At 21.4% G+C, this 15,420-nt stretch overlaps 1 protein-coding gene across 1 annotated transcript in view; it reads left to right on the top strand.

The window, feature by feature from the left end:
- The window catches only part of LOC111626680 (anaphase-promoting complex subunit 1-like), a 116,690-nt gene extending 101,536 nt beyond the window's left edge, over positions 1 to 15,154 (top strand). Inside the window, exons 45-48 of the mRNA XM_023370158.1 lie at positions 10,615 to 10,710; positions 10,787 to 10,958; positions 11,036 to 11,167; positions 14,180 to 15,154. Coding sequence (XP_023225926.1) covers positions 10,615 to 10,710; positions 10,787 to 10,958; positions 11,036 to 11,167; positions 14,180 to 14,280 — 501 coding nt within the window. The 3' untranslated portion in view covers positions 14,281 to 15,154. The remainder of the gene's footprint in view (positions 1 to 10,614; positions 10,711 to 10,786; positions 10,959 to 11,035; positions 11,168 to 14,179) is intronic.
- Positions 15,155 to 15,420: the final 266 nt, after the last annotated feature.

Raw genomic sequence — 15,420 nt, 5'->3', positions numbered from 1 at the left:
AAAAAAAAAAAAAAAAAAAAAAAAAAAAAAAAAAAAAAAAAAAAAAAAAAAAAAAAAAAAAAAAAAAAAAAAAAAAAAAAAAAAAAAAAAAAAAAAAAAAAAAAAAAAAAAAAAAAAAAAAAAAAAAAAAAAAAAAAAAAAAAAAAAAAAAAAAAAAAAAAAAAAAAAAAAAAAAAAAAAAAAAAAAAAAAAAAAAAAAAAAAAAAAAAAAAAAAAAAAAAAAAAAAAAAAAAAAAAAAAAAAAAAAAAAAAAAAAAAAAAAAAAAAAAAAAAAAAAAAAAAAAAAAAAAAAAAAAAAAAAAAAAAAAAAAAAAAAAAAAAAAAAAAAAAAAAAAAAAAAAAAAAAAAAAAAAAAAAAAAAAAAAAAAAAAAAAAAAAAAAAAAAAAAAAAAAAAAAAAAAAAAAAAAAAAAAAAAAAAAAAAAAAAAAAAAAAAAAAAAAAAAAAAAAAAAAAAAAAAAAAAAAAAAAAAAAAAAAAAAAAAAAAAAAAAAAAAAAAAAAAAAAAAAAAAAAAAAAAAAAAAAAAAAAAAAAAAAAAAAAAAAAAAAAAAAAAAAAAAAAAAAAAAAAAAAAAAAAAAAAAAAAAAAAAAAAAAAAAAAAAAAAAAAAAAAAAAAAAAAAAAAAAAAAAAAAAAAAAAAAAAAAAAAAAAAAAAAAAAAAAAAAAAAAAAAAAAAAAAAAAAAAAAAAAAAAAAAAAAAAAAAAAAAAAAAAAAAAAAAAAAAAAAAAAAAAAAAAAAAAAAAAAAAAAAAAAAAAAAAAAAAAAAAAAAAAAAAAAAAAAAAAAAAAAAAAAAAAAAAAAAAAAAAAAAAAAAAAAAAAAAAAAAAAAAAAAAAAAAAAAAAAAAAAAAAAAAAAAAAAAAAAAAAAAAAAAAAAAAAAAAAAAAAAAAAAAAAAAAAAAAAAAAAAAAAAAAAAAAAAAAAAAAAAAAAAAAAAAAAAAAAAAAAAAAAAAAAAAAAAAAAAAAAAAAAAAAAAAAAAAAAAAAAAAAAAAAAAAAAAAAAAAAAAAAAAAAAAAAAAAAAAAAAAAAAAAAAAAAAAAAAAAAAAAAAAAAAAAAAAAAAAAAAAAAAAAAAAAAAAAAAAAAAAAAAAAAAAAAAAAAAAAAAAAAAAAAAAAAAAAAAAAAAAAAAAAAAAAAAAAAAAAAAAAAAAAAAAAAAAAAAAAAAAAAAAAAAAAAAAAAAAAAAAAAAAAAAAAAAAAAAAAAAAAAAAAAAAAAAAAAAAAAAAAAAAAAAAAAAAAAAAAAAAAAAAAAAAAAAAAAAAAAAAAAAAAAAAAAAAAAAAAAAAAAAAAAAAAAAAAAAAAAAAAAAAAAAAAAAAAAAAAAAAAAAAAAAAAAAAAAAAAAAAAAAAAAAAAAAAAAAAAAAAAAAAAAAAAAAAAAAAAAAAAAAAAAAAAAAAAAAAAAAAAAAAAAAAAAAAAAAAAAAAAAAAAAAAAAAAAAAAAAAAAAAAAAAAAAAAAAAAAAAAAAAAAAAAAAAAAAAAAAAAAAAAAAAAAAAAAAAAAAAAAAAAAAAAAAAAAAAAAAAAAAAAAAAAAAAAAAAAAAAAAAAAAAAAAAAAAAAAAAAAAAAAAAAAAAAAAAAAAAAAAAAAAAAAAAAAAAAAAAAAAAAAAAAAAAAAAAAAAAAAAAAAAAAAAAAAAAAAAAAAAAAAAAAAAAAAAAAAAAAAAAAAAAAAAAAAAAAAAAAAAAAAAAAAAAAAAAAAAAAAAAAAAAAAAAAAAAAAAAAAAAAAAAAAAAAAAAAAAAAAAAAAAAAAAAAAAAAAAAAAAAAAAAAAAAAAAAAAAAAAAAAAAAAAAAAAAAAAAAAAAAAAAAAAAAAAAAAAAAAAAAAAAAAAAAAAAAAAAAAAAAAAAAAAAAAAAAAAAAAAAAAAAAAAAAAAAAAAAAAAAAAAAAAAAAAAAAAAAAAAAAAAAAAAAAAAAAAAAAAAAAAAAAAAAAAAAAAAAAAAAAAAAAAAAAAAAAAAAAAAAAAAAAAAAAAAAAAAAAAAAAAAAAAAAAAAAAAAAAAAAAAAAAAAAAAAAAAAAAAAAAAAAAAAAAAAAAAAAAAAAAAAAAAAAAAAAAAAAAAAAAAAAAAAAAAAAAAAAAAAAAAAAAAAAAAAAAAAAAAAAAAAAAAAAAAAAAAAAAAAAAAAAAAAAAAAAAAAAAAAAAAAAAAAAAAAAAAAAAAAAAAAAAAAAAAAAAAAAAAAAAAAAAAAAAAAAAAAAAAAAAAAAAAAAAAAAAAAAAAAAAAAAAAAAAAAAAAAAAAAAAAAAAAAAAAAAAAAAAAAAAAAAAAAAAAAAAAAAAAAAAAAAAAAAAAAAAAAAAAAAAAAAAAAAAAAAAAAAAAAAAAAAAAAAAAAAAAAAAAAAAAAAAAAAAAAAAAAAAAAAAAAAAAAAAAAAAAAAAAAAAAAAAAAAAAAAAAAAAAAAAAAAAAAAAAAAAAAAAAAAAAAAAAAAAAAAAAAAAAAAAAAAAAAAAAAAAAAAAAAAAAAAAAAAAAAAAAAAAAAAAAAAAAAAAAAAAAAAAAAAAAAAAAAAAAAAAAAAAAAAAAAAAAAAAAAAAAAAAAAAAAAAAAAAAAAAAAAAAAAAAAAAAAAAAAAAAAAAAAAAAAAAAAAAAAAAAAAAAAAAAAAAAAAAAAAAAAAAAAAAAAAAAAAAAAAAAAAAAAAAAAAAAAAAAAAAAAAAAAAAAAAAAAAAAAAAAAAAAAAAAAAAAAAAAAAAAAAAAAAAAAAAAAAAAAAAAAAAAAAAAAAAAAAAAAAAAAAAAAAAAAAAAAAAAAAAAAAAAAAAAAAAAAAAAAAAAAAAAAAAAAAAAAAAAAAAAAAAAAAAAAAAAAAAAAAAAAAAAAAAAAAAAAAAAAAAAAAAAAAAAAAAAAAAAAAAAAAAAAAAAAAAAAAAAAAAAAAAAAAAAAAAAAAAAAAAAAAAAAAAAAAAAAAAAAAAAAAAAAAAAAAAAAAAAAAAAAAAAAAAAAAAAAAAAAAAAAAAAAAAAAAAAAAAAAAAAAAAAAAAAAAAAAAAAAAAAAAAAAAAAAAAAAAAAAAAAAAAAAAAAAAAAAAAAAAAAAAAAAAAAAAAAAAAAAAAAAAAAAAAAAAAAAAAAAAAAAAAAAAAAAAAAAAAAAAAAAAAAAAAAAAAAAAAAAAAAAAAAAAAAAAAAAAAAAAAAAAAAAAAAAAAAAAAAAAAAAAAAAAAAAAAAAAAAAAAAAAAAAAAAAAAAAAAAAAAAAAAAAAAAAAAAAAAAAAAAAAAAAAAAAAAAAAAAAAAAAAAAAAAAAAAAAAAAAAAAAAAAAAAAAAAAAAAAAAAAAAAAAAAAAAAAAAAAAAAAAAAAAAAAAAAAAAAAAAAAAAAAAAAAAAAAAAAAAAAAAAAAAAAAAAAAAAAAAAAAAAAAAAAAAAAAAAAAAAAAAAAAAAAAAAAAAAAAAAAAAAAAAAAAAAAAAAAAAAAAAAAAAAAAAAAAAAAAAAAAAAAAAAAAAAAAAAAAAAAAAAAAAAAAAAAAAAAAAAAAAAAAAAAAAAAAAAAAAAAAAAAAAAAAAAAAAAAAAAAAAAAAAAAAAAAAAAAAAAAAAAAAAAAAAAAAAAAAAAAAAAAAAAAAAAAAAAAAAAAAAAAAAAAAAAAAAAAAAAAAAAAAAAAAAAAAAAAAAAAAAAAAAAAAAAAAAAAAAAAAAAAAAAAAAAAAAAAAAAAAAAAAAAAAAAAAAAAAAAAAAAAAAAAAAAAAAAAAAAAAAAAAAAAAAAAAAAAAAAAAAAAAAAAAAAAAAAAAAAAAAAAAAAAAAAAAAAAAAAAAAAAAAAAAAAAAAAAAAAAAAAAAAAAAAAAAAAAAAAAAAAAAAAAAAAAAAAAAAAAAAAAAAAAAAAAAAAAAAAAAAAAAAAAAAAAAAAAAAAAAAAAAAAAAAAAAAAAAAAAAAAAAAAAAAAAAAAAAAAAAAAAAAAAAAAAAAAAAAAAAAAAAAAAAAAAAAAAAAAAAAAAAAAAAAAAAAAAAAAAAAAAAAAAAAAAAAAAAAAAAAAAAAAAAAAAAAAAAAAAAAAAAAAAAAAAAAAAAAAAAAAAAAAAAAAAAAAAAAAAAAAAAAAAAAAAAAAAAAAAAAAAAAAAAAAAAAAAAAAAAAAAAAAAAAAAAAAAAAAAAAAAAAAAAAAAAAAAAAAAAAAAAAAAAAAAAAAAAAAAAAAAAAAAAAAAAAAAAAAAAAAAAAAAAAAAAAAAAAAAAAAAAAAAAAAAAAAAAAAAAAAAAAAAAAAAAAAAAAAAAAAAAAAAAAAAAAAAAAAAAAAAAAAAAAAAAAAAAAAAAAAAAAAAAAAAAAAAAAAAAAAAAAAAAAAAAAAAAAAAAAAAAAAAAAAAAAAAAAAAAAAAAAAAAAAAAAAAAAAAAAAAAAAAAAAAAAAAAAAAAAAAAAAAAAAAAAAAAAAAAAAAAAAAAAAAAAAAAAAAAAAAAAAAAAAAAAAAAAAAAAAAAAAAAAAAAAAAAAAAAAAAAAAAAAAAAAAAAAAAAAAAAAAAAAAAAAAAAAAAAAAAAAAAAAAAAAAAAAAAAAAAAAAAAAAAAAAAAAAAAAAAAAAAAAAAAAAAAAAAAAAAAAAAAAAAAAAAAAAAAAAAAAAAAAAAAAAAAAAAAAAAAAAAAAAAAAAAAAAAAAAAAAAAAAAAAAAAAAAAAAAAAAAAAAAAAAAAAAAAAAAAAAAAAAAAAAAAAAAAAAAAAAAAAAAAAAAAAAAAAAAAAAAAAAAAAAAAAAAAAAAAAAAAAAAAAAAAAAAAAAAAAAAAAAAAAAAAAAAAAAAAAAAAAAAAAAAAAAAAAAAAAAAAAAAAAAAAAAAAAAAAAAAAAAAAAAAAAAAAAAAAAAAAAAAAAAAAAAAAAAAAAAAAAAAAAAAAAAAAAAAAAAAAAAAAAAAAAAAAAAAAAAAAAAAAAAAAAAAAAAAAAAAAAAAAAAAAAAAAAAAAAAAAAAAAAAAAAAAAAAAAAAAAAAAAAAAAAAAAAAAAAAAAAAAAAAAAAAAAAAAAAAAAAAAAAAAAAAAAAAAAAAAAAAAAAAAAAAAAAAAAAAAAAAAAAAAAAAAAAAAAAAAAAAAAAAAAAAAAAAAAAAAAAAAAAAAAAAAAAAAAAAAAAAAAAAAAAAAAAAAAANAGGCCCTGTACACACTAGGCGTTTTTCAACGCGCGTTTTAAAGAACCAAGAGTTCTATGTAGCCGTACACACTCAAACGCCAAGCGCGCGTTAAACGCGCGTTTATAGATTTTTGTTAAAACGCGCGTTTTGCGGGCACTTTATGGGCGCTTTGAGATATATGTGCTGCCTTATAGCGACGATGGAGGAGCGCACACAATCAATTACTTTCTCGTCCATTTCCAAACTGAGCCAGTGCTAAACGCCGAACTAACGCTCGTTGAACGCCGAGCTAACGCGCGTTAGCTCGGCGTTAAACGCGCGTTGAAAAACGCCTAGTGTGTACAGGGCCTAAGTTAGCAAATGGCCCCTAATTATCACAAATTTCTGCCAACTTTTCCCTTATCAGAATTTTGAATTTCTGAAAATATTTAACAGCAATATATTTTTGAAAATTTTATGCCAATTTCTGTTTTAATGGATTGTTTACCCACGAAGTACTTCATAGATTAATACATGAAGATCAGTGTAAAATATATAAGTAGACATTTATGTACATTGTTGCTTTTACTTTGTATTCTGTACATTTATGTGTGACTTTTTAAGACTCGTAATCAGCTTGTTTTGATGGGTACTTTATCTTGTATCTGTTTATTGTTTGATTATCGATAATTAAAATGAAGGAGTAACCTTAAAGTGCATCTTTAGTCTTTACTAAACCATAGCAAATATATAAATATAACTTCCTATAAATTATTTACTCTGTGCAAACTTCTCTACCACTTCTTATCTTGTTGATCTTACCTTCTGAAACATCCTGGCAGAGCATCTGACATTAAGTGTGGATGCCTGTATCTTTTGCAGCTTGTGCGAAAACAACCATATCGAGCATAGAATTACTTATAATCATATCAGTATCTAAACGTCTTTGGAAGTAAAATACTTTGAGTGAATATTAACTGAAATTTTCATTGTATCCATAATAATCTGCAAATAATTACTATTAGGAGGAAAGATGAATGTAAGGAGGCCATGAAAAAAGTCTGTGAACGTAATGATTTATTAATAGTAACAAAAATAACAAATAGTGTATGGCTGTTGTCTTTTGTTAAGTGTTTAACCAGAGGTAGAAGGGAAGAGGGAGGGGAAAGGAAAGGATGAGGAGATGAAAGAAGAGAAAGGAAAGATCCCTCAGAGTGACATATGTAAGGTTACTATTCCCTCTACATTTAATGTTGGCATGCAGTTTTTAGGTTGCAAGGCCGTGGGTCTAAAAGAAAACCCGAGTTGTAGCTTACACCAATAAATACATAAAAGTTAGACAGAGTAAAGTATAATGCTTAAATCTAATACTAAAATTAATACAGAACCTAAGCTAGGAACCCTATAGGAAGTAACAAAGATAGTGGTATGAATGTTCTGTACTTTGACATGTCAAGTGTTAACTTACTTACAGAAGCTACTGTTGAATTTACTCTTTTGCAAGAGACTGTGATTCATGATGGGATGGAACGATGACATTGGACGAGGATCTCAAAGTTGCTATCCTGAGCATCAATACATTTTGAGCATGCTATAGTAGACTTTGTTTACTTTAAGTGTGTTTAATTTTTTAAAGACAAACAAATGTCACAGCTATCTTTGATAACTGTGACATTTATTATCATACAATGAGTTGATCACAAGAGTATAAGAGTATACCTTCTCTAGGTATGCCTCATTGTTCATTTGGCCCATATGCAGCAGTCTGGCAGAATTAGGTCTGGAGACTCATTTTTCTCAGAAACCATTTGTGCCCTCGTGAATCATTTTACTCCTTTCATTGTTAGGAATCGTCCCCCAAAGTATTTACTTTTTTCCTGACATACAATAAATATGAAGTTGAAATCCTTCCTTGCTGGATATATATTTTAAACATTAGTTGTATTTACAAACCATTATTTTTATTATATTAATGTTCAAAATTTCTGTAAATATTTAAATATAAAATTTCTTTTATAATCTTGTACTGTTCAAAGATAGTGTGTGCCTATTCCAGACCATGTGATACCCAATACTCAAATAGCTTGCAACCAAGATTGGGATCAAGACCCAGCCAGCAGACGCACCACGGTTGTTCAAAGATATTTCTCCAATGTTAGAAATTGGTTTAACTATATACAATTTTAATTTAATATGTATATTTGCAGTTTTTGGCATTGCATGCAGTTTCATTTTATATTTGTAATTTAAAAAATTAAATTTTAAGTAGAAAATTTTTCATTTTTAATTCTATATTAAAGCTTTTGAGTAAAATTTCTTTCTTGTATGTATTTTAGTGCTGCAATCTTCTACACAAGTAAATGGAATTCTTAATCTGGATGACTGTACTTTGTTCGTTGATCTACAGCTAAAATAAAGTATAGCAAAAGTGAAAAGAATACCTGCAATTGATGCATGACTAGAATTTTATCAGTGTGTAGCGTCTTTGTAATCCAAAACGAGTTGGTAGACGAACGGACAGCAATTGGTTAGAAAACGTACGTTTTATTTAAAAATTCTTAATTCATATGCATTTCGGGTTGGCTTATATTCCCAACCCCTCTTCAGTGTTGTCATATAATGGTACAGCATAGATGTATTTTACAAAATTTTTAATTACAAGTAGTATGGTATAGCATTTTAGTTAGAATGTATTATTTCCGATACAAAAGGAACATAGTACAAAAATTAACAACTGGTGTTATCCGTTGTTCGTCTAGTAACAGAATTAGTCTAGTAATTTTTGTACTATGTTCCTTTTGTATCGGAAATAATACATTCTAACTAAAATGCTATACCATACTACTTGTAATTAAAAATTTTCTAAAATACATCTATGCTGTACCATTATATGACAACACTGAAGAGGGGTTGGGAATATAAGCCAACCCGAAATGCATATGAATTAAGAATTTTTAAATAAAACGTACGTTTTCTAACCAATTGCTGTCCGTTCGTCTACCAACTCGTTTTGGATTACAAAGACGCTACACACTGCATTTGATGATATAGCAACCACGTCCTCTACATTAAGTAGAATTTTATCGTTTAATGCTTAAAGCAATTTGATGATGTATTAAAGAAAGATACTTTTATAAACATTTAAATCTGGATTCTTTTGGGCCAGAATAATAACCTAATTAATAAGATATGTGGTTAAGCTGTCATTTTGTGTTAAAATTAATAATTAGAAATTGATTTTGAATTTTAATCTTAAAACATTAAGCCATCTTTAGGACAATTCTGTAATTTATCTAAAAGCCAAAATTAAGCTAATAATTACAACATTATAAACACTATTTACTTTATATTGATATATTCTAAAGAGCCTATAGCATAGTACTAATTTTTACAATCGTATAGCAAACCATGCATGAATTATCTGTTCATTATCAAAGGGTAATGCCACATCACTCCAAGTGTCTGGTATAGTTATATCTTTTGAATTGGTCTGGAAGTAAAGATTGGCAGTTTGTATGCACAGTAAGTGGAAGTTGCAGGTTTGAGTCTTGCTCTGGATTGATCTTTTCTTTCAGAATATTCTAAATTAAATTCTAATTATTAAATCTAATAGAAGATGGTGACTTAATTGCCTATCTTTAACCCAAATTAGATAGTGTCAATGCTGTAGATCCTACATTATCAAATGAATAAAAAACATTTTAACATCAGTATTGTTGCAGAACTTGGTGTTAGTATAACATACTGTACAGTACTTTACAATTTCAGTTTCAAGGTAATTCTTAAGAAATTTAAAAGAAAGAAAGGAAAAAAACTATTAGTTAATAATAAGTAGTCTTTCGAAACAATACGACTTATTTCGTAAATTTGAAAAGTCATCCATAAATTACGCAATTCAGAAAATGATAAATATTTTAAAAACAAATTCCTAATTCACTTAAGTAGTAATGCTATATTTTTACAGAGTAACAGGCATATTGATCTAACATTGCATGATTTAAGAACGGTTCCTTTTGCATCACTTTTCAGATGAATTATTTTAAGATATAGGCTGTTAAAATGTACCATTTACAATTATCCTTAGACAGATAAATGTAAAATTAGTTTAAAAAAGTCTACTATTGATCGGAGAGAGATGTATTGAAAAAGCGTCCAGAAGTTGCTTTTAGAAGTAACTTCTAAATATTTTTCTTCTCCGCAGCTTGCATTATTTATAAAGCAGTGTTAAGAAGTATGAAATATTTTATTATATATTTGGGGTTATTTAATATCGATACAACATACCACTTGATAATTCTAAGGTGTCCAACCAGTTAATTCATAATGAATTGAGGGAACACCTTTTGGCAGAAGTAAACTTTAGTTCATTTGTTCGGTAAAATTGCAGCTGCAAAGCAGTCGAAACCTTACCAGAGTGATAGGCTGTGCCCTTAGGAGGAAAAAAGAAAAAAAAAAAAAAATAGCAAACAAATCAACCTATCTGGAAGACACTCAAAAAGAGGATATTTTTGGTCTAGAGGGGTCTAAAATTTGTTGGGGTCAAAACTCCTCATTCAGAACTGCAATCTTACCAAACAAATGACTTTCTGCCTTCCTTTGATTCAATATAAATTAAATGGTTGATGATTCTTTAGCATTGTCACGTGGTACGTGACGTCAATGTTAAATAACCCCAAAAATAATATAAAATATTCAATATATTATTTCCTAACACAGCTTTATAGGTAACGTGGGCTATTTATATAGCATAAACGATAAGATCGATTTACTTTAAAAGAATTTGCGTGATAAAACATTAAATGATATTTTAAGAGCTACGATAAGTTTAACCCACGCTTATAAATTCATAATTTATGCTTTCGGCTACACCAACGCGGTTATAACCAATCTTTTCTCATTTAAATTAAGCACACAACTGCGTAACTTCTCACCATCACGTCGTTTACTCGTTTGACGTGTAACACCATCTATCGGTAATTAATACGTGAGACGATTAAAATAAATAAATTTTAATTACAAGCTTCGTTCGATTAAACATCATATTATTACATCTTANTATACATATACATATATATATATATATATACACATATCAATATTTAACTTTCAAAATATATTGATATGTGTCAAAGAACTTTCTACTGTAGCAACACGATGTTTGTTTCCTTGTAAGCGATTGACATTTCATTTTATTGTATCTTTCTTATTACTCTACTGACATCACGATTGTTCTTGCTTTCTATCCTGTCAACTTTCTGTTTCTGTTGATTTCCTCTTTCTGCTTATAACAACAAAAGTTAAAATATCTTTGATTCTATTAATTGGATTATTTCTATTTCTGATGGAAATGGAGCTATATTATTTACAAGAATTGTTATTTTGAAATGCTGATTCACCAGATTAACTAGCCAAACAAATAGTTGGTAAAATCAGCTGAAAGAATCTGGGGAGAACATCATGTAAGATGTGGAAATTCTAATGTTTATCAAATATTGTTTCTTCCCAATATTTTATTGCTAGATTTTGTCATCTTGCATATTATTGAATTACTTTCTATTATTACAGGAAATTGAATGGCAACAACAGCTCAGTTCCTTGCTTTACGAATGTGCTTTGGAAGAAAAAATGGAAATACTTCCTACTTGTCTTGCACTTTGTCAGGTTAGAAGAAGAAATAACAGATTTTTTTAATAGTTCTTTGTAATTTATTTGGTTAAACCAATATTTAAAACTTTAGATGGCAGAAAAAATGAAAAAAGAATCGAATATGTTGGAGTTGTGGCAATTGAAATTAATGTTGGCCAATCAACAAAGATCCGAAGCAACTGATAAACAGCCGCTCTTGAGTTCAGATTTTACGCTGGCCATTAAAAACCAGCTGGAAAAAGTGATCGGTGTATTGGCAAGAGGTAAGCGAAAACAATCAAATTAAATATATTTATTAGTGATTTTACACAAATAGTAACTTTAGTTTTCAATTTTTTAGGCCAACAAGAGAACATATTAGCTTATTTATCTGGCAGGAAGAATGGCTTTCAGTTATTACCCAATTTGGCTCCATTTTTGGTATTCTACGATATACCTCCTTCGGGATCTCTTAAATTGTCTTTGCAAGAAGGTAAATATAGGATTTTTATTTAAAATAAACAAAACAATTATATGGAATATCAATATTAAATTATTTAACTTTTTTTAGAACCTTTTATTTTTAATGATATTTGTTCTTATATTGAAACAAGTTAATAATGCATGGGTTTCCTTTTGGAATTCTACACTTTATTAAAATGATATTTTTACTATGTTAATTAACCCATCCTGCCACAAATAAGCTATGTATTGATTATTGACCATTTGTGACATGCCGTAAGAAGCAAAAATTTAAAAAACTAATAAGTACAGTAGTCACCACTGAACTTAGACCAGGCTGAAGTTAACATGTCATCCAATAAATAGGTTTAAAAAAAAATAGCTTTGATTAATTGCATGAATGTTTTACATAATTTAGAACAAATCTACAGTAATTAATCTTTATTTTTGCTAAATATCAACTTGATAGCTTGAAAGTTTAACAAGATTGAGCCAGTCAAACTTGAGTCACAGGCATCAAGAAACATAGATCACTGCTTCAATGAACATAGACCACTGCATGTTTAATATTTTGTTGCATCACCTTTTGTGGCCAAAACACCTTTCATACATTTTGACTTTTGTGGCCAAAACACCTTTCATACATTTTGACATGCTGTTGACTAGGTATTCACATTCATCTGCAGTTATGGAATTCCAAATAATTAGGATGGAAGCTTTTAGTTCTTCAACTGTCTGAGGGTGTGTTTTTCGCAGACATCTCTTCATAACGTTCCATATATTCTCAATTGGTGAAAGATCTGGGCTGTTGGATGGCCAAGAAAGAACTTCTATGTTCTTTTCTGGAAGCCACTGTTTTCTTTTTCTGCTTGTATGATAAGTTGCCCCATCCTGCTAGAAAATGCAGATTCTATTTGGATATAGCTTTGCTATGGATGGAAGTAAATACTGTTGTAGAATGTTAATGTATTGCTCTGAACCAAGTATTCCATCAACAAATGCGAATTGACCCATACCACTGGCACATATACATCCCCAAACCATGAAGCTGGCAGGAAACTTCACTGAGTGGTATAACAACAATGGCTCATTAGCTCTACTGGCAGATTGAATGACATGTTTGCTTTTGTCTGTTGCTGATAATTCAAAGTTTGATTTATCAGACCACAGAATTTCATGCCACTTTTGTTGAGACCAGGAAAGATGCTCTTTGGTCTCAACAAAAGTGGCATGAAATTTTGTACCCGTCTTCTTCTCTTGATGTGCTGTTAGCTAAGGTTTTTCACATGCTACATAGAACTGGAAATGCATTTCTTGCAGTCTCCTGCTTGTTACCGAAACAGATACATTCTTTCCAGTTTTATCATTCCATATTATAGTTACATTCAGTAACTGTGGCACGGCAGTTCTTTTTTACGATTTTTTTAAAACTTCTATCATCAACTTTTGAAGTTTTTTGCTAATGTCCAGCAGCATTGTTAGGTATAACATGGCTGTGGTTAGTGTAATAAACAATAATCTGGTGCACTGTTTCTTAGCATTAACTCTTTTCTAATAGCTCTCTCAGACATGCCACAACTTTGTTTAGCAATGATAGCATTCCTTAAATCTTCTGAAACAGCTTTTCCGCTGGTCACTGTAGACAAAATGCAAAGGTTCGTAAATAAAACTAAAAAAACACCTTATATCATTCTCAGGATTACTGCAGGCTAAAGTGAGACTAAAATAATCAATTGTTTTAGAAATACTGTAATTGTAGCATTATTTAAATGCAAATTATTGGCTGGTCTATGTTCATTGATGGGGTGATGCAGCAGTATGTTTTTTGATGACTGTGACTCAAGTTTGACTGGCTCAATTTTGTTAAACTTGCAAGATATCAAGTTGATATTTGGCAAAAATGAAGATTAATTTACTGTATATTTGATCTAAGTTATGTAAAACATTCATGCAATGAATCAAAGCTACTTTTTTTCAAACCTGTTTATTGGATGACATGTTAACTGTGGCCTGGTCTAAGTTCAGTGGTGACTACTGTAGGTTTATAATTAATAAATACAAATGTATTCGAACAATTTATGAGTTAATTATACCTTCTATTTGCAAAATTTCCTCAACCTTAACACAAAATAAGAAAAAAGTGAACTTTTAAGAAATTTGTGGGATTTCCTGGGATGAGAAGGATTTCTTGGTTTTAAAAAATCAACCAGGATCCCATTCGAGAAACTCTAGTTGGCATGTTGGAAGTCTCCAAAGCAAACCTCCTAGGAAATCAAATTCTGTTACAGATTATTTTTATTTTGATTTAGTGATAGATTCAAACATGATTAAAACTTAAATCTTCAGAAATATGTATAAATTAGAACAATAATCATAATTAAATTACCAATATAGAATGAATCAAACATCACAGAAAATGGCTGCCAGTATATGAATTTAATATTGATAAAATGTATTTTTAGAAGATGGTAAAGGATAATTTTTTTGCATGTATGTGAATATTTGAGGATTGCATAACACAAATAAATATATATATATATATGTAATAACTGTGGCCATTGGGTGCATTGTTTGGTAAATCAATTTTAAAACAACCAGATAAGCAAATTGATGACCTAGCTCATCTCATTTGAAACAGACTGTAATCAACTTACACCGCTCTATTAAAACTGCTTTACTAGGCAATGCAGCTATTATTTCAGAGAATCTAGCACATGATTTTCCTAAAAGTTTCACAAGTAACTGAATAATAAATTTCACTAGTGTGAAGGATTTTTGAAAGCTGTTTATAGTATATTGATACATACAGAATTAAATGTGGCCTGTACATTTCTATGCTGTCATTTCTGTTGTTGAAATACAGTATTGACTAAGATGGACGGTAACCCACTATTGTTATATTGTAGGACACCTACATCTTGTTTTCTCATACATTATTGAAAGTGGTAATGACTACTTTACAGATTAATTGTTTATATTTTTTATGTAAAGGAAAATTAATAATTTTAGTACGTAAATTAATAATATAAATATTTTTTTACAGGAATTATCAACTTGCCAATCCTTTATCTTCAGCTACATCAAATGCAGATGACTGTACATTCAATTATGGTTTTACTTGCAGTTCTTCAGCCATCTAACTAACTGTGTACATACATATATTTGATGGAAATATTTTGTATTATTATATTTTATAAACAAATGAAATAATTTATTAAGTAGTATCTGTTATTTGATACAGAAATTGCACAAGTTATTATTTTATAAGGTCAAAAGATGGAAGAGGGGGATTAAGGCGTCGATGGTTGAGAAATGTTTGACTTCAAATATTTTCCATACATTTTAGATTAGTTTTACAATGAATGATGCAATAGAAAACATTGTACAATAATTGCATCTGACTCAAACGGGAAGTTTCTTTATTGTCTTAGTAATTATACACAAACAATGCATAAATTGAAATATCATTTAAGTTAAACTGAATATAATTTTGTTACACCGCACTTGAAAGCTAGTTTTTTAATTTACAGTTTTTCTGTTGCATTTGAATTTGATTACAAATAACAGATGTCTTACCATGCAAACATACTTCATATTACTTGCATTACTTTACAAGATTATAATAAAATATATTTTCCAACTCGTAAGAAGTTTTTGAGTATAAGATGTGTCTGTTTTTAAGGGAAGTTTTGGAATTACAAATCATGCCTTTCCTACAGTTCCAACAAAAAAATTAGGTTTTGTACCGTCCATTTTTAATGTATGCTACAAAATCTAATTTTTTTGCTGGTACTGTAGCATACAATCACACCTTTTCCAAAGTTCTGTGAATATTTTCTTTTGTCTGTTCAATGTTGAGTCTATGAAGTATTGTATGTGTAACTAAAGGAGAGGATTTGCCAAAAGTACACAACAGGGTGGAAGTGGTTAAAAAACTGCATATGTAAGGCCCTGTACACACTAGGCGTTTTTCAACGCGCGTTTTAAAGAACCAAGAGTTCTATGTAGCCGTACACACTCAAACGCCAAGCGCGCGTTAAACGCGCGTTTATAGATTTTTGTTAAAACGCGCGTTTTGCGGGCACTTTATGGGCGCTTTGAGATATATGTGCTGCCTTATAGCGACGATGGAGGAGCGCACACAATCAATTACTTTCTCGTCCATTTCCAAACTGAGCCAGTGCTAAACGCCGAACTAACGCTCGTTGAACGCCGAGCTAACGCGCGTTAGCTCGGCGTTAAACGCGCGTTGAAAAACGCCTAGTGTGTACAGGGCCTAAGTTA

The sequence above is a fragment of the Centruroides sculpturatus genome, unplaced genomic scaffold (assembly GCF_000671375.1).
Source record: "Centruroides sculpturatus isolate CEXI.00-Female unplaced genomic scaffold, Cexi_2.0 scaffold451, whole genome shotgun sequence".
NCBI classification, from domain to species: Eukaryota; Metazoa; Arthropoda; class Arachnida; order Scorpiones; family Buthidae; genus Centruroides; species Centruroides sculpturatus.
Note: the sequence above shows the minus strand (reverse complement) of the source record. Positions and strands in the feature narration are given on the sequence as shown.